Genomic DNA, 25,713 nt, shown 5'->3' with positions numbered 1-25,713 from the left:
TGACCCTCTTCCCGGATGACCTTTCAGCCTTTACTGGCTCTACAGAATACTGTTAATCCAGCTTCTTCTAGTTATCACCACCACCCATCAATTGCAGTTTAGTCTCATGCATGAAATTTTGAAGTAGCTGAGATATGAGCACACGTTCCGCTGTCACAGAAGTTATAACTTCTTTTGGAGGGGTGATGGAAGAATTTGCTAAAGAAAGACTTAACTACTGATGAGAGATTCACCACAGTTTGTCAGTTAAAACCTCTCCAAACAATCCATTGTACTTGATCTGAATAATTAACTATAATAATTAGCTGAAACACTGCACGACTGTTTATTTGAGAGAGGAAATTCTCCAGTATGGAAGGAGAAATTGCACTGATGTTCAATGTATCATGTATTTTTTCTAGCTGAGAAGTGTGAAGACAGCTTTGTACACCGTGACTGCATCAGTTGTTGTCCACCAACCTGCACATTTGAAAAAGACTGTCTTGGCAGCAACCTACACTGCTTAGATGGCTGTTACTGTCCAGATGGTAAGTACTGTCAATTTTATATGAATAAAATGTGTAAAGCTAATATTCAACTTCATAATAAAGTTGTCAAAATAGACTATGCTTAAGTTAAAGCCTGAAAATATGAATACTGTAGATTCTGCTCTAGCTGTTGTTATTCTAACCATGATTCCTCATTTTATTGTGTTCTAAACATTTCTCTAGCATACAAAGGTGTCTCTGAATGAAATACCAGCTAAAATCTGGAGCCATCACTAATGCTTTTTACAATAAGATATTGCATATATTTAATCTGCTTTTATTTGAATTATTCCAAAATCTGTTGTGATTTATGTTAAACAGAGTGTGTCTTATATATGCTCTGTACAAGGAAGCAAATATGTGAGACCTGTACTCAACAAAAATCAGGTATTGGACTATGAACAGTCCTGTTTCAGAAGGACTAAAGATACGTGATACCAGAATTTTTCCATTTTTGAGTCTATACAGCTTTGCATGCTTAAGGCAGACATTTTTCATAAAGCAGCCCCTTCAGAGTGACAACTGCTTTGAGAGAGCAACACTGTTCATCACTGTGAGCTCTCTGCACTCACAGGCAACTCTTTTTGTTGGTCCCCGGGTAAGACTGGTGGGATTATCTTCTGGCAGATTTGAGTGTTTCAGTCAGATGGGGGAAAAGCAGTGATCCAGGGTGTTAACTTGGTTTTCATTTCATTTGTTAACTTCCCTCCTGATAGGTCTCATTATGGAAAATGGAACTTGTATCTCCGTGTCAAATTGTCCTTGTATTTATCATGGAACTGCCTTCCCTGTAGGCTCAAAAATTGAACAAGAATGTAGCAACTGGTATGTGAAAGCCTCATGCTTGTTTCCTCTCTCTGTGAGTGCTCCCCAGTGTTTGTTTAACATCATAGTCACATTTGCATTTTAAAGAATAGTTAGTGTTTATGTTTTATAGTCTTGGCCCTGTCTATTACTAAATTATTCATGCTAATCTGTGGAAAGGTTGAATTCAAGACATTAGTTAGCACAGTGCTTCTCTTTTTGCTAAAGATCTGAACACTGATTTTCTGTTTTGTGGTTTTTCTTTCTAGTATTTGCACTGGTGGCATTTGGAACTGCACTGATCATGATTGCCCAGGTATCTGTATTGCATTATTCTTTTATCTCCTCAGTGAACATAGGAGATAAACTTTTCAGAAGACAACAGAAGCAAATATGATCCAAGGGCTTGGTATGCTAATTTAAGAAGAAAGATACAGCAGATGGATGTTGAGCGTAGCAGTGAGCCAGCTGGTACAAAGCTGCTAACTGCCCGACCATATTCATTTTACCTTTTCCTATTTGCTTCCTTAACTCAGTGTGTTACATCCACCTCTTGTTTTCTGTCTTCTGTTTATGTTCTTTGGGGAAGATGGATTAGTTATACTGCCTCTGCAGTACCTAGGCCAGGTACAAGGATCTTCTCGCTTCTAGGTGCAATTGTAATGCATATAATAAGAAACCCATCATTCTCATGATCAGTGTGCTGTATTTTCTCCCTTGTAACAGCAGTTTATGTTTGGATAATGATCCTTATCTTTAAAGATTACATGTCTCTGTACTGAGTTACTCAACGGAACATGCATTAGTTGGGTAGGGAAACTCCCTAGACAGTTCCGTATCCTAGATGAGATTATACTATGAAACTTGTGAAAGAGAGAATTGTTTACAAATTAAGGAGCCCCCTGTGACTGAGATAATGAACAAGGCTTAACAGTTACTAACCAAAGCTTGACAGGTTGGATCTGTAGTGTAAAACAATTGACACTGAGAACCACTTCATGTGTCTTGTCTGCGTAGTATGTGCATGTGGGGTTTAATTATAACTACTGTAGTCTGGTCCTAGGGACTGAATGCCTGTTAGTAGCAGGAGCAGGTGAGATATGCTCCCACAGAGCACCTCCTGCAGTAGCTGCAGCCAAAATGAATCTAGTTCATGTGCTCTGACACTGCTCCATCGTGTGAATGGAAGTGCAGTAAGTAGGGATCACTGGAGACTTGCTTCAGCAGTGCAGTCTTGATCTGAATTGGAAAATGAATATAGATGTGACCTGAGGACAGCCAACTGCAGCCTCTTCATACGTGCAGTAACAAGCAGTGCCAGAGTACCTAGAAGGAAAGAGAAAGAATATTGCCTTTGGACTCATTCATGCCAAAAGATGACGAGGAAGGAGATTCTAGGAAACTTCAGAACTCTAATAAAGAGAAAACTTTTTTGAATTTTAGAGAACTCATGATTCAAAGACATCCCATCTAGTTATAATCCGAAGTTGCTGCACATTGATGTCTGCAATGTGAAATGGTATATCTGAAGAAAATAGTGGTATATAAAGTATTTTATTTCCAAATGCCATAACAGCTAGATAGATTAAGTTACCCTGGATTATGTACTTAGAATTAAGGAGAAAATGTCTTATCTATGTTTCTTACAAAACTCACAGAATAATTATACATTTTTATGCAAGTAAACATTCTTGTTTATCCCTTTTCTCCCAAGCTGAGTGCTCTATAACAGGTAGCTCTCATTTCACAACATTTGATGGACGTCATTTCACCTTTCTTGGGATTTGCCAGTACATTTTGGTAAAAGGCACTGGGAAAAACAAATTCACAATAACTTTACAGAAAGCACCTTGTGGACAGGTAAGTCACAAACATGTCCATCCATATTTTAGGCAATCTTGTATAGGTTCTACTGTAAATTACTGGGCTATGGTTTATGTTTCGTGTTTCCTGTTTATGCTTTAAACAGAAAATGTAAACTGAAACAATTTCATAGTTTTTTATGTAAGAAGCTGTATTCCTACATATTGTATTGCCTTTTGTAAAACAAATTGCATCTTTAGAGGGATAAAGTCTAGAGACTTATGCACATTTAACAAGTAGATACATGGTTATGATACAAACAGAGAAAAGCTCTTGCTGGCAGCACTGAACAGATTTAATACGCTGCTAGGTAGGCAAGAGGGTTTTTTTTTTGGTAACGTTAGTTTTTTATTTGATATGTTATAGCATCTTTACTTTGTTGGAAAGATGCCTTTTAGAAAACTACTGAAGAGACTAGCCACCACGCATCTTTGTTTGAATATATTTTGGCAGGAATCCAACAACAGGCTTTACTAATAGAGGTGTTTATAAAAAACACTTATCTGCGAGACTGGATTTAATGACATTATTAGTCACCTAGGCTCTCAGGAGAAGGAGCTCTCAGACTGTGACTCACAGCTACCCCTGTGCTGAGGGCTGGGATGGCTGAACTCATCAGCAGGGAGTGATACATTAAATCTGCCCTACTAGGGGACTGTCTCTCAAAAGATAGACTATGAGCTGGTGTATGCTTTTTTCTGTAAGCACCTCCCTTTGTAAGCATAGGTGTTGAGCTTCCTGTTTCTGCATTTCAGGTGGCCTCATGAAATGGTTGGTTAGGTAGCCACCGGAAATAACCCTTATCACAATTCTAAGTACCTTGGAAAGTTTCAAGATGAAAACACAGGGGGCCTGGGAACCACAAGATGCTTGGTTTAGTTATGTATCACCTTTTGTCCTGTACTTAGGTTCATAAATTTTGCCCGGATAGTACTCTTAAAATGATGGGTGTGAGTTAGTTTATAAGTTACCAGTTTTTGACAGTCAGATATTGATATGTTATTGCAGTATAATTCTGGAGAAAATATATCCTTTTGGTCTGCAGTCAAAGAGCATGACTACATTTCAAGGCGAGAAGTACCTTCATGTGTACAATAGTTTCTTTCTGCTGGATTGGCTGCATTTGGGCTCTGGTTGCACCAGCTTGCTATAGATGGGGTCAGACTTGCTCAAACACTGGTTAACCCAGCAGTGAGGCGTACCCAGGGAGGCCATGCAAGTATGGCCTTTTCAACCCAGTACCAGTACTGGCGACCTCAACCCAATCGCCACTAGATTGCCATAAGAGCTAAAATGCATTTCCCTAGCTCTTATATGCATATGCATGTTTTATTATATTCTAGATACAATTAAGGGTACTCTGTTTAATGCTTTGAGTGACAGTTTACTACCTGATGACAGTTCAGGTACTTCCTTTCTATACAGCTGTTTTTTCTTGTTTGTTTGGCTTTGCTTTCCATGGTAGCACTAATGTCTCCGTTTCTGATGGTGAAACTCATTTCTACTTAGAACTTTGACCACGCCTGCATTGAGTCTATAACTCTAGTCCTTGAAGATGATGTGAGCAAACAAGTAACTCTCACGAGATATGGTCAAGTCCAAACTGGCCCTAATCAAGTTTTTAACCTTAATGGTAAGAAGTGCATGGAGTAGATATCAGAGTTCACATTCTGTCTTTTATATGCTCCGAAGCTTTCTAATAATATCTGTCTATGGAAAGGAATTCCTTCAAGCATAACTTATGAAACTCACAGTTGATTATTTCTTATAACCTTAGTAGTGGTTCTAAAAATATACTTTTCCAGCCTGTGAAATGGAGCCTTTCATTATGCCCTCATTTCTTTGTATTTCTTACATTAGAGAGTACCTAGAATTCCACTAATTTTGTTAAAGGGGGAAGAGGTAAGAAAAAGAAGGGAGTCTAAGAGAGGCTGAAAATCATCTTGAGACTGATGTTAAGGTCTAGCTTGATTAAAGCTTATTGGAGTAAATGGCATGGAATCCATGCGCATTGTGGGATCTACACTGCTTTCAGTGCTGACTTATGTCTGCCTGATTTCAGGCAGGTTACTTCATCTTTTCAGACTGGATAATAAAATAAATCAGCCTTAAAAGGATTTTATAAAATTCAGCATTGAAAGTGGAAATGATATTGCTAAATTTTGTATCTTACAGTGAACTGTAGTAAGAAAGAGTGAAGTGGGTGTTCCTCTTTTCCAGCTTCTGGCAAAACAGAGTTTACGGAGTTCTGTGATGGTGCTTTCAACTGTATCTTTGTTGAATTTGTCCAGTCACAGTACTGCTTTTGACATTCACAGCTTCCTATGCAATGAGCTTCATAGATCAGATATACTTTCAGTTATGTTGACAGTTCTACTTCATAACTTTGTTTTAATTTAATTTTATGTCTCTTGCATCAGTCTCTATTCACTGCTTTGTCTGTTTCCAGACCCTGTGACAAATATAATTGATCACAAATATTTTGGTGTTAGATTCTTGATAGTTGAGTGTATCTAGTTAGTCTTACCAGTGAAGAACGTCTTTAAGCTCACACTTTGTCTGCCTCTTCTCAGTTTATGCACCAAAGTGTGTATGTGTGTGCATGTGTAAAGGCTGTTTGTGAAGGTAGATCTGCTTTAACCCTGCAGCTGCAAGTAGCCCCACAATGTGTATCAAATGAATGCTTTGGCTGTGAAATTTCCATTTTCTTGCATAATGGATTTGCTGGGAAGGAAAGCTGGGAATTTGATAGGGCCTTAGTTCACATACAGCCTAAACAAAGAGCTGTACTGATGTCATGTCAATAGTAGCAAGAGAGAACCTTCAATCTAAAGATTACAATACAGTTTACAGACATTTGCTAATTAATCTTGTAACATCCCTGGAGACTAAGAAACAAGTGGTTTCTTGTCTTATTGCTGGAGGCATACAGTAGCATTGCTTTCTTCAAAAAAAATAAATAAATGTGAGAAGTGGATTCTGGATAACTCACAGGTACAGAAAGGTGAGAGACTTTTTACTGTTGACAGTAGTTGCAATTCCTGATTTGCGTTGCTAATGAAAAAGAGATGTAGTCTCGTAAGTTCAGATGGAGAATGGGTGAGGTTATTTGGCTGCAGGTGAGGCTGTGCAGTTTCTCATTTTATTTTTGAGTTTTGAAAGTCTGTTTTGCTGAAGAGGTAAACAAATACAACCTGGAAGCTGGATTTCAGTGCCTTTGTTTTTCTTTTGCTATGTGCAGGGGCTATTGAAATTCAGAACGTATCTTCTTTGTTTGTTCAACTGAAAACTCGTTTTGGTTTGAAGATACTATTTGCTAAAGATGGAGAGAGGATCTATGTTCAAGTTGATATTGGCTGGAAGAGAAGAACATTAGGACTATGTGGAACATACAACGGGAATTTAAGAGATGATTTTCTGTAAGTTGCACATTGTACATTTAGATTGTTTTTAAGAAGAATTTAATTTCGTTAACATGCGCATACTTTATTAATCTAACCAAGGTAAACTCTCTAAATTAAAATGTTAGTGACTTAAAAATATGAAACATATAAATTTAGCTAGGTCATAGAAAACTACCATATTACTTACAGAAGCTATTAGATAATGATATTTCTTGAATGTACTTTTCCCCCTCCCTGCTTCTCCCTTATGATCAGAGCAAATAGATGAGCAGTGACAAGAAGAGTGGATGATAATACTAGGATCATCTCACCTGATTAACGCTTATTACTTCTTGATTCCCCATCAAGTTTTAATGGAGAAAAGAATGTAATTGTGAACCATAGGAATAATTTTATCAGAAGGGCAGATTTTACTTATTCTTTTGCTTCATTTCCTCTAAAGTTCCTCAACCTACAATATCATAAAAATTCTCTAGCAATAACAAATGCTTCTGAAATACTCGGTGAAACCCAGCATCAAAATGCAAACAGCTCCCTTCTAGAACACTGACATTAACTAAGAGGTTAAATATTTGACATTTCATTGAATGTAAGAACTAAAATAAAGGCCAAATTCTCCTCTTTATAAATGCCTTCTCCAGCTGATTTCAGAGTGCTTGAATTAGGTGTGAGGTCAGACTTTGTAGAAGTATTTTTTCATGAGTACCATATTGAGGAGAAAGCTTTCTTCCTCACAGATGGAAATTCTTTTGACAGATTATGTTCAGTGTGACTATGCATCTAAGGTTTTTTGATGTGCTTGTATCCTCACCCATGTAGCCCATAATGTCAGCAGGACAATTGCAGTGTTGACTTTTTCCTTTTCAGTTCTCCAGCAGGGATGATAGAAGGGACCCCACAACTTCATGCAAATGCATGGAAGGTTTCCTCAGCTTGTTCTGTGCCTATCAACATTCCTGTGGTTGATCCCTGCAATGTTAATCAGCAGAATGGTATGTTTTCACATGTGAGTCTGGAATTACCTGTATCTTATAATTATGGGACATTTTTTGTTTTCTCTGCCAGTCAAGAGGAATGATACGATGCGCATTTCTAGCTTGATGAAGGAAGTACAAGAGACAGTGTCTTGCCAAGACAATGTTCAGATCAAAGGTCCTGTCTCTGCTTTCTCAATGCCTGTTGAATTAAAAGTTTCTTTATCCTTCATCTATGCTCTTTGACACAAATGGATGCAAACAATCTGAGTTTTGTGTATTTGTTCAAATTCCTGAGTAAGACTTTTGGCTGGTTGACATGCCTATGTTTTGTGTTGAACTTTCACTGTCTCCTCCTTTCCATGTTGCTGTTCTTTTCAATTAATGAAGACAATGGGCAGACAGTAATTGCCAATTTTGACAGAATTTAAACTCATGTTTTTAATGTTTCAGACATAAGGCCTCACTAAGGATGTGGGATTTGGCCATATTTGGAGCCTGTGGGAGCAAGCCTAGAACAACCATAAACTTTTAAGAATCTGGGGCATTCTGGCTTTCTATGCCTTCAGCATTGGCTGTCTTCTAAAGCAGTACATCTCAGCCAAGTTAGCTTTCTCCAAAATACTTCATGCCCACCTTCAGTTTTGTGTTTCCTCAGTGAAGGCAAAGTTTGACATAAATGTAAGCTGCTTAGAGCAGGAAGGTGAACTAAATGACCCTCTGAGGTCCCTTCCAGCCTGAATTTTCTTGTGATCTTTTAATCATCACTGGAAAAAGCAGTCCCTGATTAAATGGCCCTGCCCCATGATACCACCTGTACTGAGCCAGCACAAGCATCTTTCCAGGTTTGTGATGAGCTTAATCTGATGAAACAAAAAAGAAATTGCTTGTTTGTTTTGTTAGGTTACTTTTCAACCAAGTTTAGTTTACTCCTTGAACCTACTTTACTGAGACTACAGAAATCCTTATGTCAGTGTGTGTTTATGTATGTGGGAAGGAACAGAGAGGATGAAGGGTAGGGATGCTCTTTCAACAGAATCATAGAATACTGGGTTGGAAGGGACCTCAAGGTTCATCTGGTCCAACTTTTCTAGGAAAAGCGTGACCTAGACTAGATGGCTCAGCACCCTGTCCAGCTGGATGTTAAAAGTGTTCAGTGTTGGGGAATCCACCACTTCATTGGGGAGATTATTCCAATGGCTGAGTGTTCTCATTGTGAAAAACTTTCCTGTAGCGTTCAACCAGAATCTCCTCAGGAGTAACTTGTCTTTATAACTCCTTGTCTTTCCCATGTGACTCCTTGTAAAAAATATTCTGTGCTATTCATTTGAGTAACTGTCACATTAAAATGGATCAGGCTAAACCACTGTTGCCTTCTCTTAGCTGGGTATGCATCTCACTGTGATATCATCAACCAAGAAGTTTTTGCTCCCTGTCATGCCTACATCAGTCCAGGGTTATACTACCAGCAATGCCGCTTTGATGCGTGCAAATGTGGAAGCAGCTGTTTGTGTAATGCTTTGGCACACTATGCTTACGTGTGTGGCAAGCATGGGGTCGTCGCTGACTTCAGATCTCATATTTCTTACTGTGGTGAGTAATGTTTGCAAAATGGAACATCTTTTGGAAATGACTAAAATTCTATTCACTCCACAAAGTACAGGGATTGACCTTTTTTTTGCTGGAAACTAGAACTGTGCCATGGGATAATGACATATTCAGGGGAAAACACAAATAGCCTTTACGTTAGGCATCTGAGTGAGGGACCCTGAGCTGTCTTACAGGGAATGCCTGGCCCTTTCCACTAGCTACAGAGAGAAATATATATGGAAGCTTCTATTAGGCTAAAGTAGTCAGGTAGTGGCAGGAACAGGACTGTTCTTAAGGGAAGTCAAGCCAGGGTGGCAGGGGCTCCCCAGGTCAGGCAGGGCAGGGTGGAAAATGATTCGCCAAGTACGATATAGCAATAATTTTAAACAAGGCATTTTTAAACCATACAGTAATGCCTCAACCTTAACTAGACCATTCTTCCTCTCTTGGATGGCTAAGTTCCTAGATAGACACACCCACACATATAAAGAATAGAGGTCTACTGCGTACAAAATAGACAATTCCAGCCAAGGAACATAAACCCACCTGAATCTAAATAGTTCTAACTTATGAAATCAGTAAACCAGCATGTTTTTCTCATGCATTTCAACTCACCCCAGTGCAGGAAGAGAACATTTTGCTTTTCTGCTTTGCAATTCCATGATATGCTGCTTCGTTTTCTATTTTTCACATTTTAAGAGTGTGTTCTCCCTTTTCTCTCTCTCTCCTCCAGCTGTGATGTGTCACAGTGGTATGCTTTATCATCAGTGTTCTTCTTTTTGTAAACATTCCTGTGCTTCACTTTCTATGGCAAATATCTGTGGTGATGACTGTGCAGAAGGATGTAATTGTCCTGATGGGAAATATTTTGAAGAGTCAGTCAACTTTTGTGTGTCGATGTAAGTCATAAGAAAATAGAATCTATGCATAAGCACATTTTCCTCTTTCCAGCAAGATTTAAAGTAGTTTTTCTGATGTCTTCCTCAAGATATAGACCACCTAAACAGGCTAGCAAACAATATATGAAGATTTCATATTCTTTTGTACTAATCAATAATGGGGCCTCATCTGTTGCTTTGTGTGCAGTCATTTACTGCACTTCAGAGAAGATATATTACTGCTTTAAAGAAGGGTGATGAAACTTTATTAATTCACGGGAAAGCATGTTTTTAACACTTAAGAAAAAATAGAAAGTATATATGTAGTAGCAATCTGTAAAGAGGGATCGTACAGTGAAAGTAGATAGGAGTGTCTTTTTTTCTATCTCACAATGCAAACCCCTTCAGTTAAATGGAAGGAAACACTCAATGAAAGGAAATAGTTTTTATTCTTTACTGTAGGATTGGTGAAGCACTGGAATAGGCTGCCCAAAGAAGTTGTGAATGCTCCATCACTGGCAGTGTTCAAGGCTAGACCGGATGGGGCCTTGAGCAGCCTGGTCTAGTGGAAGATGTTCCTGCCTATGGCATGGGGATTGGAACTGGATGATCTTAAGGTCCTTTCCAACCCAAACCATTCTAAGATTCTATGATTGTGTACTGACATTTTACAGCTCACTGTCATGTGGAGTTACTGAGTTCAGGCACTGAATTAAAAATTGGAATGAAAACTTGTATTAATTTCAGAATTATACAGAGCTATTGCTTTTCATTGTATATATTTTGAAAAGATCAGTAAAGTTCATATTGTAGGGATAAAGACCATTTCAAACTATTAAAGAGTGTGAGGTAACTCGGATTCCCATATTTTCCATGGTTTCTACGGAATTCTGTTGCTGTTCTATCCCATCAGGCTCTTATCACAGAGTTAATAGATTTTGCTATAGCAATTCTTACATCCCAAGATTTTCACAGTAACTTGAATGGGAACTACATATTTCCCTACTATTCCCATAACTGGGAAGGAAATCTCCTTTCTGTAAGACAAATGAACAGAAACAGCAAATAAATGATACAGAGATTGAGGAAAATCCTGGCATTGTTGAAGAGGGGAGGCGTTTTGCTACTGACTTCAGTACAGTCAGACGGTCATCCTTTAGTTTTTGACCTTAGAAAAGTGTTGTAAATATTAAGTTAATGAATTGTAAGGCCTGCTTATCATATTAGCTTCATAAATGGATTGCCGTTAAATCCACATTTCATCTTGCTTTTGTAGTTACATAAATACTCTTTTAACAGATCTGCCTGTCATTGTCATTACAAGGGCAAAGCCCTCCAGCCTGGAGAAATCCTCCCTACACCAACAGGCTCCTGGTAGGTCTGAGCTCCAAGAATTTTACCTTTGATGTATCACAGTCTGGATGCTACTCAAGGGCATTGAGAATTCTTTCACATAGAATGAAAGTCTATTGTATTAAGAATTTATTTTTGTTACAAACTTAGTAATAGGGAGCCTAGTAGAAATTGGATTACGTACCTGCTTATTTTAACAACAGGATACCTGGAAAATTCTGTAAGCCAGAGACTAAAGAATATCTCAAAACACACACATAGCGGATCCAGTCCTGTTCTTAGACCTGGGGGAGTTATGATAGCAATACAAGACTGGTTTTGGAAGAATAAACAATGTGATTCTATTTTGGAAAGTCTTTCAAACAAAAGCTTGCAGAGAGCTATATTTGTGTCATTTTGTATTATTAATTCATGATGGAATCCTGACCTCACTGAAACAAGTGGCAAGCCTCCCAGGTTTCCTGGTCAAATTTGTTTGTTTTACAAGAAATGCTCTCAACCTGCTGATCTAAAATCATGTTTGTGACTTTTGTGCCAAGCTTAATTCTTGCTGAGGTCTTTTATATTAGAGTTGTTATAACTGAAGCTTGATAATCACGTAGTTCAAGAGGTGAGAGTAGGGGCTTCATTTTTCTGCCCTTGCTATGCCTCTGCAATGTTGTTTTTTCCACATTTTTTTGTTTTTAAGTAAAAGTAAAAAATAAGGACTAGGCTTAGTGTTGAATGTGGTTTTCTCTAATTCTGTATTTTATCGTAATAGAATCAAGATGTGTCTCCTAATGTCTGTGCAACAAAAAATTTGCCTACTGTATCCTTCCATATACCCCAACACAGATGATAAGGTTTTGTGTAACACTGCCAGCAACCTGAATCACCTGGCCCTTTGCTCCCACAGAAGCTGACATAAACAGCTTCTTTTTTATTTCAGTGAAATTTAGGCAATCAAATAGTACACAAACTTCTTTGCGAGTCTGGGCCCTCATTAGAGATCACCGGTTAGGAAACATCAAGAAATTGCTGGTCAGAACTCATGCTTTTAGATTTTAACCCTCCTTCTCCTCCTTATTTCTAAATAGGGTTAAGATGTATTATCTTTTTTAACATGTATTATCTTTTTTAACCTTTTCCCCTTGAATGAAGATAGGCTTGCTTTTGTTTTTCAGTCAGTGTTTAAACGGAACAGTGAAATGTATGGAAGCCACTACGGAAAATACAGGTAATTTACAATTTTGTCTCATACTAGAGTTGCACAGAGAAAGTTTTTAACATTGCTCAGTCGTTTGGTTTTCTCCTTATATGTATTTTCATTATGAGATACTTAATATAACGACATGTTTAAAATAAGGCGTGAGGAGCACAAGTTGTCTTGGTTGTCAAAGTTTTTTCTTTGTCTTTTTTCTGTAGCACAAATTGTATTAGTAAGTCATTTGGGAAATTGAAAAATGAAATAATTGCATGTGAGGTGTAGGTCAATATGTTCTTGTGAGAGTACCTAAAATTAGGCTCACTATCGATGTTTAGGAAGCCTGAAAGTCTTGATCTCTAGAAAGCAAATTTTTAATGAATTTCTAATGGTTTAGAAGGGATTTCAGTACAATTATGCCAGAAAGTTATGCCACTTCTAAAGATTCTGTCTACCTAAGGCATAATTATTCCATCTTTAAGAATGGGCTGTGTATCAGATCCAGGGTGCATAGATCCAGATGCTTAACATAAATACTGCTGTAATACAAATGAAGTTATAGAATTTTATCCAGATTGTGTTCTTACGTGTACTGTAAACAGTACACATAACAAATAGACTGTGAACAAAAACAAATAGAAAACCTTCAGTGTAAAAGAGCAGTTGATCTCATTTAACCTGCATTTTACATTTAAAGTTCACATATGCCCTGAAGGAAAAATCTACTACGACTGCAAATCTCCAGTGCCTGGATTACCGGCAGCGGGTGTGAATTGCGGGATCTCTTGTGCGAACCTTGCCATGAACTTCTCCTGTGTCCCCTCACCACCCTGTGGAAGCGGCTGCATTTGCCCCCCTGGGTAAGCTTTGGCAGAACAACCTGGAACACAAGCTACATACATATTTTTCACAATTTAACTCTGCATATTTTGTTTTACTTTGTAAATTCCAGTGGTATCACACCTCTAAATCTGAACCTATTGTTCTCTACATTTTTGCAGTTATACAAAAGGCCAACTCTTTCTTTCTTCTCTGAGAGCCCTTTTCTCCTTCCTGTTGTGAGGCTTTGTGCTATAATACTGCTTCAGTTCCAGAGTTTGTCAATTCTGAGACCATGATTCCACTATCCCATGAGATATTTAGCTTGCTACCACTTGATTGGCTGGTATTTGGGACTCTTTAGACAGGAGATGACTCCCACCATTTGAACAGGATAGTTTATTTGAGTGTAGAAACAAACATAAAAAAAAATGGCAATGTAAGCCATCTGTGTTCCTGCTTACTGCCCAAGTAATTGTCTCACCTAGACTTCTACTCAGGCTTACAGTACTGATGCCTAACTTGGATCAAGTAGGAGGGTTTTGTGGGCTGGATCCTGCTCTTTTCACACTCATGCTTTCTACCATTTTGAACTCAGCCAAAGTTTTTTTCTCAGCACATGTATTTGGATTTGGTGCCCAGAAACAGTCTCATGAGCTTTGAAGAGGTCAATCCAAAGTACAAAGGCTAAGAGCATTTGTTATGAAGTTACTGTCAGGATCAGCTACCACTCCCTCTGTTTCCATTCCCTCCCATGATGCCTGATATGTGCATTTTCAGATTTGAAGAGTCAAATATGCTGTGCAGATTGCTGCAATTTGACCTCAGATGAAGTGCTCCCTATTTTTTCTCAAGATTTGATTTTATTTCACTGTATGTATAGCCTGACAGTGTATCAGCTGTGCACAGATCAGAATGTAATGAGACTACCAGAATTCCCCTTCCAGCAGCTTGTGATGTTCATAGATGATTAAGTACTGGTGAAGGACAGATTTCAGACACAGCTATTTAAGATTTCACTAGTTGTTCTTGCCTGGTATTTTGTAGTCCTCTACAACCTCTGCAACTGAGGAGTTAGCTTTCAAGGCAATTAGCATTACAGGAATAAGGAATTATTTTTAACACAAATACGCATGAATTTGTTCAAGGAACCATATAAAAACTAGTAAATTTTTACTTAAACATAAACATGACATTTGCATGAACTTAAACTAGATGCGTTGTCGTGAAAGTTCTTTTGAAAATTTGAAATAATTAAAATACATGTTAAAAAGCAGAGCTAAAGCCCTGCTTTCACATTCAAGTAGTATTACACCATTTCAAATCAAGTGTTACTTGAATATTTTTTGAATTATAAACTATAAAAGGGATACAAACAATCCAAATCCCAAGTTTCTGTCAAATAATGGAGTAGAACACGAGTTATTTTATTAAGTAAGAGAATAAACAGTTTATTATATAGAAAAGTAAATGTGCAACATTTAGTGCAGTTAATGCCATAATTGATGATAAATTGTATTTCTGAGGCCATTATGCCTTTCAGGCTCATGGTTCCAGCTAGGAAGGAGCCATAAGGGTTATCCTGAAAACGGGATTCACAAGTTCTCTTTTTTATACAAGAAAATGTTAAACATATATGTTACAATATTAAATCTATATTGACAAGTCATGAAAGCCTTCTTATGAGAAGTTTTACTGTTATGTCATTTCTTTATTCTCTTAGAATCATAGAATCATAGAATAGTTAGGATTGGAAAGGACCTCAAGATCATCTAGTTCCAACCCCCCTGCCATGGGCAGGGACACCTCACACTACACCATGTTACCCAAGGCTCTGTCCAACCTGGCCTTGAACACTGCCAGGAATGGAGCATTCACAAATTTCCTGGGCAAACCATTCCAGTGCCTCACCACCCTTAAAGAACTTCTTCATTATATCCAATCTAAATTTCCCCTGTTTAAGTTTGAACCCATTACCCCTTGTCCTATCACTACAGTCCCTAATGAAGAGTCCCTCCCCAGCATCCCTATAGGCCCCCTTCAGATACTGGAAGGCTGCTATGAGGTCTCCACGCAGCCTTCTCTTCTCCAGGCTGAACAGCCCCAGCTTTCTCAGCCGATCTTCATATGGGAGGTGCTTCAGTCCCCTGATCATCCTTGTGGCCCTCCTCTGGACTTGTTCCAACAGTTCCATGTCCTTTTTATGCTGAGGACACCAGAACTGTACACAATACTCCAAGTGAGGTCTCACAAGAGCAGAGTAAAGGGGCAGGATCACCTCCTTTGACCTGCTGGTCCCCCTCCTTTTGATGCAGCCCAGGATACGGTTGGCTTTCGGGGCTGTGAGCACACACTGAAGCCGGCTCATGTTCATTTTCTCATCGACCAGCTCCCCCAAGTCCTTTTCTCAGGGCTGCTCTGAATCTGTTCTCTGCCCAACCTGTAGCTGTGCCTGGGATTACTCTGACCCAGGTGTAGGACCTTGCACTTGGCACGGTTAAAGTTCATGAGGTTGGCATCAGGCCACCTCCCAGGCATGTCAAGGTCTTTCTGGATGGCATTCCTTCCCTCCAGCGTATCAACAGAACCACACAGCTTGGTGTCATCGGCAAACTTGCTGAGTGTGCACTCAATCCCACTGTCCATGTCAGCGACAAAGATGTTAAACAAGACCGGTCCCAACACCGATCCCTGAGGGACACCACTCGTTACAGGTCTCCAGCTGGACACTGAGCCATTGATCACAACTCTTTGTGTGCGGCCATCCAGCCAGTTCTTTATCCACCGAGTGGTCCATCCATCAAATTGATGTCTCTCCAATTTAAAGACAAGGATGTCATGTGGGACAGTGTTGAATGCTTTGCACAAGTCCAGGTAGATGACATCAACTGCTCTCTGCTGCTGTCCATCAGTTCTGTAGCCCCATCATAAAAGGGCACCAAATTGGTCAGGCAGGATTTCCCCTTAGTGAAGCCATGCTGGCTGTCACCAAGCACCTTGTTGTTTTCCATGTGCCTTAGCATGCCTTCCAGGAGAATCTGCTCCAAGATTTTGTCAGGCACAGAGGTGAGACTGACTTTTCTGTAATTCCCCAGGTCATCCATTTTCGTTTTCTAGAAAATGGGGCTTATATTTCCCTTTTTCCAGTCCTCGGGAACTTCACCTGACTGCCATGAGTTTTCAGATATGATGGCCAGTGGCTTAGCAACTTCATTCGCCAGCTCCTTCAGGACCCGTGGGTGGATTTCATCAGGTTCCATGGATTTGTGCATGATCAGGTTCTTAAGATGCTTTTCTTTTTTTTTTTTCTTTCCTACCTGATTTATACCACTACACACTGAGCCAATCACCTAACATTTTTGGGTGGAATCTTGAATTCTTCTGGAGACTGGCACCTTATTCTAGCATCCCTTCTACTTACAGTGCTCATAAAGTAAAGCAGCTTGTGAGTGGTATTGATAACCTTTCCTTTGGAAACCCATGACTGGATGCACAAAATGGTCCTCTTCAAGTAAAAATGTTTTACATATTCTACTGTTAAAGCTCTTGCACAATAGCTTGCAGATTTTTAATCAGTAGTTGAAGAGGTGACAAAGCATAAGAAACACTGAAAGTCTCTGGTATGCCATAAAAACTGAATGGAATAGCTCAAAATTTCCTAAGGAAATGAGCTGAGAATGACAGTAAATTTGTCACACTACGATACACTGAAAGTCACCCTAAGATTGAGCTGGAGAAGTAAGAGGATGAGCTGAATTACAGAAATACAGAAGAGTAGTATGGAAAGGGACCTAATGGGTCTAAGCTATTCTCCTGCCCGTAGGTGGCATCAGCAGTAACTATATTATTTTTGGCAGACAATTAATTTTCATTGACAGAGACTCTAAATGACCTCCCCAAGCCATCCTTTCTAGTGCTTTCATATCTCTAACCATTTTTCTGAACACTTGATTCTTTTTCTTAAAACCAATGTAACTTTAATGAACCAGTAATTATGGGGAGGAGAAAACTCTCATCTGTGCATTCCTTTTAATTTCAACTTCAAGTGAAATAATCTCAAGATAATTCTTTGAAAACACATTTACCTTTGCCCTCAGTCATGTGTAGCATTGACAACTGCAGGGATTGGTCCTGTAAAGAGCAGCACTGGTAGTGTCAGTAACATTTGTTATTAAAAATTAGTGTTGCTAAGCAGATGGAAACAAGAGGATAACAAAAAGTGGTAAACCACATATCTGGTTTACTTATTCATGATCTAATAAGATTTCCCACTTTTTGCATTTAATGATAATACTGTTTTGTTTTAATCTTGATAGCTGTTTCCACTTCACTTTGGTAGGCAGGTCTACTGCCCTATGTAAACTGCATTTTTGTCCTGATAACTCTGCAAGAGTTGCCATAGTCTAGCTCACTATCCTGTGCTCAGAAGAGGATGGTTGCTGCTCTGTGCAGAGAAGCAGGTACATCAGTCCAGCTGCTTTCCTGGGATAGGGGAACAAGGAAGCAGCAAAGAGAGAAGGGAAGCCTGACTGCAACCTCAGAAGTGTCTGTAACACACAGATGCTCTGCAGATTGCAGAGAAGAATAACTACATTACTTGCATTGCTTGCATAGGAGCTGCTGCCCCACCCCACATACCTCTTTCAAAGCAGGAGAGCTGCAGCTGTGAGCTTTGCGAGGTCTCCACCTGTGCACAGGAGGTCATTTGATTCAGAAAGCTTCTGCCAAAGCTGGTTGCTTGTGGTGGGGTTTAGGCAAACACACTCAGACATGCTGATCTTCCTGTGAATTTACACTTTCAATAATTCTTTTATTTTGAAGGATGGCTGAGCACAGAGGGAAATGTTATATTCCTGACAGCTGTCCCTGCACCTGGAAAGACAGGGAATTTCTGTCAGGAGAAGTGATAGCTACACCATGTTACACCTGGTGAGTAACATGCATTTTGCATACTTCCAGATCACCTTGGTCTAGTCACAAAGTGAATCTGGTACAGCAAATGTGCTGAGTACATTGAATAATCAAAAATGTATATGCTTATTTATAAACAGTTCCAGAATTTATATTTTATTAGGCTCAATCATAGACTTGGAAGAGTAGGCAGATTTTTGGGTGAGTGCTTCTTCAGGTCTGAAAATGACGCAAAAGATACCCAAGTTAAAAAGAAGTCAAGAGCAAGTGCTTGATTCCACATGTATCAGTTAATCTCTGAAAGAAAAGACACTTGACATTTTGGAGAATAGAATGTCATGAAAGGCAATCAAGGAGAAAAAGGAGGAATCAAATGAATGATGGTGATAAACAGTCCGATCCTTTGGGAACTGAACTGTTTGCAGTGAGTTACCAGTCAGTATGAGTGACTATACAGGAAGAAAATGGGGAAATAAAAAAGCATTAGAACTGGAAAACATGCTAGTGCCCAGCATCTTTATTAGGGAGCCTTACCTGACTCATATTGACCCAAACCAGTTTTTCATCCATTATAATTTGCTAGCCAAAATATCTATTTGCATTTAAGTTTGGCATGGCAGCTTTTAATCAGTTAAAAACGTTATTGGCAAATCAGTTGAGTTTATACACTTACACAAGCAAAACTAGAAGCTGTCAGTACTACCTTCATGAAAATTCATGAAAGTCACTGAATGTAGCTGGCCGGAAAAGTAATCCTGCAGAATATCAGTATTTATTTCTTAATCTCATTCCATACTTGTCTGAATACTTACAGGTAGTAACTGGAGGTCTTTTGTATTAAGTATGTGCAGATTTTTATCAAAATTTCATGAGGAAAAATAATATTGATGTTTTATGAATATGTTGTGGCATGGTATCTATACTGGAGGCTGTGATGGAAATATTTGCATAAGGCATAAAAATGTTAAGGTTTTACATTTGTTTCTTATGCATTTTTATCATACATATGTTCTGATAGCAACATTCTCAATGCTTTTCTGCCGTGGCATCACCAATGACTTCAAATGCAATCCACAGAATAGCTGTGTTTGAAGGTCTGAGAATTTTCTTCCTTTCATGAATTTCTGCATGGCTTGAAATAAAGAACCCAAGAAAGCTTCTTATGGAAGAAAAAGAAAAAAAAAAAAAGAAAGAAAATGACCCTGCTATGAGAAAATAGTGATTGTTAATTTTCCTTTACAGTGTTTGCCGGAAAGGGATATTCAATTGTACTAGTTACCCCTGTCCTGCTGTATGCACTGTTTATGGAGATCGACATTATTATACCTTTGACGGATTAGAATATGATTATATCAGTGACTGCCAAGCTTACCTGCTAAAGGTAGGAGAATTGTTCATACATTTTCATGTATCCCAGCGAAGGTTCTTGTGAAAGGGCAAGTATTTTGAACATCGGGAACTGATCTATAGAAACAGGCATTAAGAAAACAGGTGCAGAACAGATGTCTCTGAAAGGACGAATCTGAAAATGACATTTTGTGTTCAGCCATTTGAAAATGGTACATGGGTGTGTCCTAATGTATCTTTGTGATCTAGACAAAAACAGAAAACAATGTTTTCTATCTTGACCATGCTTTCATCGTAAGGAGCGAAAACACTATAGAAACTGTTCTAGAATTAGGTAAAATCTATGGATTTATTTAATACTTATCTATAGAACTAGGTAAAATCTATGGATTTATTTAATACTTATCTATAAACTCTGCTTGGTACAAAGTTAATGATGACCTCTGAGGCTGCTTGGAATCCCTCTTGAATGCAGTCTGCATCAGATCTGGAGTGTATGTGTATAATATCAAACACAATGATTTCATAATTCAACAATGAAATCCTTCATTGGGACTGTCTGGCAGCTACATGCTAATGTTCCTCATAGCACACATTTACAGTACATTGCTAGCCTTTTTTGTTTAAAAATACCACTACTGACATTTAGAAATACATTATATTACTAACAACACTATTGTTTATTATCATTGTTGCTATTATTGACTAAGAATCTGTCTTCTGAGTTACAGTAATGTGTTTAGAAGAATATTCATTTTCAGTCAACCCTGACTGTCTAACCTTAAGGAGAAACATGGTTTCTCAACAAGGACTACTGCAAACATTTTATCTCATGTCTGCTTCAGTATTCACAGCTGTGAAATAAAATAGATTGGGTCCAGATTTTTTAAGGTGTTAAAAGAAAAAAAAAAAAAGGAGAGAGAGATCTGGTAAAAATAATAAGAACTGCCTCATAACAAGCTCCTGGTGTGTATCATATTGTCTCATAAAAAAGCTTGTACTCTTAGAGGTGTATGAAACTTTGCACAAACCTTCCTCCTTTATAGGAGTTACTATAGGGGTTAAATAGGGGTTACTTTACCTGTAAAATAATCTTGCTTGTATGATGAGGTGGAAAGGTGGGCTGCCATTCTTAATTCTTATGCCATTCAGCCAGAGAGGTGGGTAACACACATCTATGCTGCTTTTCCAAACATTAGTATGATACTGGAATGTTTTGCTTTTACAAATCAAATGTCACCTGCCAATCTAGTGTGTAAGAAAGTACCTATCTGGAAAGAAACCATGGGGATTATTTGGAGCCCGAGAATGAAGTTGGCAGCCACGTAATTAAGGCATGTGGCACACTGCCAACAGGCTTTCTTCAGGTGAACACGATGACACAAGTGACGATCTGCCTATGTAGATCTGCTTTTCAGATTTTTTCAGCTTGACAAACTGGCTTTTCCCCCCAAATGAGCTAATGTGAGAAAGTATGGCCTAGCTTGTTCACCATTTTTCTTTCCTCTTTAGCATACAGAAAACTTTCCTGATCTATATTGAAGAGCTGTTTATCACAAATTAGGCACTGCATAATTATGTCTGGAGTGGAAAATGTATCTCTGAGCTCATTTTTGACTGACATGTTTGGAGAAGTTTTAGGAAAAATTAAAAAAAAAAGGCAAAACAAAAAAAAAGGCAAAACAAAGGATGGATGGGATAATGTGGCAAATGCCCAAGAGCTTTGAGTGAACTAAGACACAGAACTGATGACCTGTGTGCTGTGCAATCCTGGAATCAGAGGAATGGAAGATGGCAGGATAACCAACTCTATGGCTGAATTTGGCAGGAACAGACCAGTATGTCTGATTTGCATATGAAGGAAATGAATGGAAATTATAATAAGGAAATGACAATTGGGAAGAGTTTTACTCTTAAAAAAAATAATAAATTAGTGCATGATAAATCTTCCGAATTATTCCATGGAGACAATATACACATGGACAACCAGGTCAATATGTGCATATTTTAGCTTAAAGACCAGTTGGAGACAAATGTCAACAAATATTTTTTAGAGAGTAGTTTCTCAGAGGATGAGAGTGCAAACTGTTTGAGACCCAAATTAAAAGTTAGAAGTTAAAATACAGGAATAAATGGCCTTTTTATAGAATGGAGAGACCCCAATGACATCCCACACAGATCCATGCTGAGACCTGCGTTCATCATCTTCACAAACAATTTTGAGCAGGTGGTCTGAGGACTGAGGTGGAGTATGCTGATGGTAGAGAATCAGTCTGAATGACTGAAAGAAAAACAGATCACCAAAGTGTGCAGAGGATTTTATGGCAGAAAGCACTGCATTATAAAATGGAGGATGAAATTCAACAATGAAATACACCAATCAGTGAACAGAAAAAATAACTTTAACTCTGCTACCATGAAGATAGGCACTAAATTAGCTACAGCTATGAAGGAATGGAATTTTATGTGAGAAAAATATATGAAACAGGTGTAATTGGCATCTTCCTAGTGGCAGCCTGAATGATAATCCAAAGTGTCTTCTGTTCTCTAGTTTCACATATTCCGTTATTTTTATGTACAGTTACACCACAGTTGTACCACATACATGTGTGCAGTTGTACCACATACTGATATGTCTAAACTACATTATATGTGCAGACATGAGAACATGGTGAGGCTGTTCTCTTTTGAAATACACTTTGTGGCTCTTAGAACAGAGGTTTCCATGGCTGTCTCTTCATAACAATTCCTACACTGTGCAGTGACATTTTGTAATAGTAGTATCAGAGTAGTATAATGAGTCTCCATTGAGCTACTCATTGTTCAGAAAGTATGCAAGAAAGCCCTGTCTCTTATAACCTATTACCCGAAAAAAGCCAGATAGAAGGTGGAAAAGTATATGTGGTTGCAAAAGTTGAAATGCCTTGCCCAACACCTTGTCAGGCACAGCTGTCCCGGGCAATCTTGCAATCTTGCAAAAAAACCCCCCACAATGCTACCTGTTCTACATACCAACATATACATATATATATATGTATATGTATATTGAACTTAAATTGTAGAATCATAGAATGGTTAGGGTTGGAAGGAACCTTTAAAGAACACCTAGTCTAACCCCCACCACCATGGGAGCTATGCTGTGAGCTTTGTGCTCCCCATCTGTGAGGTAGTACAGAACATCATAGGTTTGATCATTACTAGTACACAATCCGTTGATATATTGGTAGTCCTCAGTGTTGTGATGAGCTGATTTTTATGAATAACATCTAAAAGACTCACCAAACACCTGAAATTGAAACATCTGAACTGGTTGTTATGTTATACATCAAACGCTGTAATAACTTTGTCCTTTCTTGTTTTCTAATCTTTTTCCTGTTAAGAAGTGGATTGCTTTGTTATCTTACATACTGTAAACAAAGGTGTTGTAGCAGTGCAATAAGGGAAGTAATACATACCATAAATTTGTTAGCATACTAGTTCTCCCCATATGTAGAACTGAGTCCAAGAATTATAATCTGAATCCCACGTCCCCAGTGGCATGATAATGCACTATTCCCATCAACGTTACCAGCTCACACTATTTACCTGTTAGCCTCCCTAAATGTGATCTGTTTGAAGTGCTCTTTAATTCGTCACTGTACTGCACTATACCAAACAAAGAAGTCATCCTTACCTTTTACTATGTTTTTAATAAGGAGTTCTTGTGCTCTTATGGGAGAAAAATCAAGTATCAACTTTCAACCAATTATGAATCCTCAAACTTTGTTTTCAACATCAGTATCATCTGTCAGGCCTTTTTGTTTAAGGTGACAGTAGATGTATGAATAAGCTATTTATAACTAGTTCAACAGATATATCTCTTGGTCATAAAATGACCAAAAAGATTTAATGCAGCAATTAAGAAAATAGAACAGTAATGTTTCATAAAGTGATAACTTCATCTCTTTCAGGGAATTAGGAGTTACATTACACACTGAGAAGTGAAGTCCCTGTATGGATAAATGATATTCACAGAGAACATGTCAATACTTGCTTCTAACATTTTAAAACTTCAGTAATTTCAAAGGAAAACCAGAAAAATCTTAGCAAATTCATTTGAATTTTATCAGTGTAGATCATGTAAACACATTGTTTTAGCTAATCTGAATATTGATGAATTTAAGCCAACAATTTCTTAATTAAAAAGACTTAAATAGCTTGCTTTCTTCTATTTTCTTATCTCTTTGATGAGGCTACATACTTTCCCTAACAAAGTGGTGTTATTATACTAGGAAAATTTTACTGTGTGTTATCTATACTTGTGGTCTGTTTCTTCCACTTGGTCTGTTTCATAAATTTATGCCTTCATAGTAAACTTACTCTTTCTGTCACATATCTTGGCCTTTGTCTAGCTTTGCAGTGGTTTTACATCCTGCAGTTCAATCCTGTTATTAAGGCTTGTTGAGTATGTGTCCTTGGAACCACTCAGACTTGTTCTCTTCTGGAAATCAGAACTGTATTTTCTCTGATTTGAGGGAGTGTCCAAGCAGGAATTTGGATGGTTAGTCTACCCATCAGAATATACTTGTGAGGGAGCTCTGTTGTAATGTTTATCTGCCATTAAAAAAACCCCATCAAACTAACAAAACAACTCACTGAGGTCTTTCCATTAACTTTAGTAGGTGTTCAATAAGGTCCTAAAGCCAAAAAAAGGAAAGGCTGTTTTATTCTTGTATCCTGAAAGACAGAGGTCAGCAGAACTAAGCCCTCATCCTCAAGTATTCACATTTTATGGATTAATCTAAAGTAATACTTTAAGGTATATGATAAAAATATTTTCACTTCTTTTCATCTGACATTGGAGGTTTGGCCATTTTAAAGTCACCTTTTCAATCTTTCTGATGCAACCATGAAAGCTGCTTTAAAGGCAAGTTTATCACCAGATTTAGTGTGTTGGAGGATCATTAAAGCAACAACCAGACATCTGATCAGATAATTGAACTGTTATGTCAATTAGAAGCATGGATGTAACTCTTCTGGGTCAGGAGACACCACATGAGAGCCCGTTTGTTAAGGCAGAAGTTCATTCAACAAAACATGCATGATCTGGTGAACCAGTATTACAGTTTCCCAAATGATTATCCTATTGATGAGCAGCCCCCAGTGTTAGATACCTGGTCTGCCCTGGGGAATACAGGAAGGGAGCTCTATTCTTGAATACCCCTTCTTTAGTAACTTAAGGCAAGTTCAAAGCCCTTAGTTTAGGATGCTTTTAATAGAGTGCTTAATGCAGAAGTTAATTGATGCACGGATAATCTTTTACCTTCATTTGCTGATGTATTTATCTCCTTTGGTAAATTTGTTAAATGATGACTGGGCAAAAGCTGAAGCAATCACACACAAAGCAACAAATCTTCAATTACTCATTTGTCACGTTCAAGGGCACAGAAGTAGCCTTTACCTCATTTCCCCTTATTGAATACCTGTAACTTTTTGAGCATCTTTTTCCAACATTCTTTGTGCCAAGTAGCCAGTCTGTAGATCCATGAAGTTCGCAAACCTGTAGAATGAAATAGTATTTTGCAGGGTGTCTCTTGTAGCCTGTTTGTAAAATGAATGCATTCTGCTTGCTATCACCTTATGGAGGACTAAAGCTGCTTGTTGAATATTGTCAGGCTGACTGTTCATATTTGATGCTAATATTTTCTTTTAAAAGGCTCTGAAGATTTTAATGGGAAAGTAAATAATGTTGTACTTGAAATTATAGATATTTTAAATTGGAAACCTGGCTCTAAAAGTAATTTTCATCTACACATGGAATGAAACTGTAACATGGGGTTCCAATCAGACTGCCTTTACTTTTTTAATTAACATATCTAATCCTCAAAGCCACATTCCAGCAAATGGTTTCATGAATAAGTGATATGACACCTAAACAACTTGTCAAAAAATTTATAGCAGCAGCAATTGTGTGGAAACGATGTGTTTCTTGACAGTTTGCATGCAAATTTGTGTCCAAAAAGAGACTGCAATTCAATGAAAAATGTTATTTAGTGTGAGTAGTTTGCCCTGCTCTAGTTG

The 25,713-nt window shown here is 38.2% G+C and overlaps 1 protein-coding gene across 1 annotated transcript in view; it reads left to right on the top strand.

The window, feature by feature from the left end:
* The window catches only part of OTOGL (otogelin like), a 93,211-nt gene that overhangs the window by 17,640 nt on the left and 49,858 nt on the right, over positions 1–25,713 (top strand). The window contains exons 13-26 of the mRNA XM_061369305.1: positions 402–527; positions 1,244–1,352; positions 1,601–1,647; positions 3,046–3,191; positions 4,704–4,827; positions 6,436–6,613; positions 7,466–7,590; positions 8,956–9,165; positions 9,896–10,061; positions 11,340–11,414; positions 12,557–12,609; positions 13,274–13,436; positions 18,217–18,324; positions 19,549–19,687. Of these exons, the coding sequence (XP_061225289.1) occupies positions 402–527; positions 1,244–1,352; positions 1,601–1,647; positions 3,046–3,191; positions 4,704–4,827; positions 6,436–6,613; positions 7,466–7,590; positions 8,956–9,165; positions 9,896–10,061; positions 11,340–11,414; positions 12,557–12,609; positions 13,274–13,436; positions 18,217–18,324; positions 19,549–19,687 (1,769 nt within the window). The remainder of the gene's footprint in view (positions 1–401; positions 528–1,243; positions 1,353–1,600; positions 1,648–3,045; positions 3,192–4,703; positions 4,828–6,435; positions 6,614–7,465; positions 7,591–8,955; positions 9,166–9,895; positions 10,062–11,339; positions 11,415–12,556; positions 12,610–13,273; positions 13,437–18,216; positions 18,325–19,548; positions 19,688–25,713) is intronic.

The sequence above is a fragment of the Neopsephotus bourkii genome, unplaced genomic scaffold (assembly GCF_033783945.1).
Source record: "Neopsephotus bourkii isolate Nb327-2 ecotype Australia unplaced genomic scaffold, CSIRO-AGI_Nbou_v1 NB_1493, whole genome shotgun sequence".
In the NCBI taxonomy this organism is placed as follows: domain Eukaryota; kingdom Metazoa; phylum Chordata; class Aves; order Psittaciformes; family Psittacidae; genus Neopsephotus; species Neopsephotus bourkii.
The sequence above is the reverse complement of the archived record's forward strand: the minus strand, read 5'-3'. Positions and strand labels throughout refer to the sequence as shown.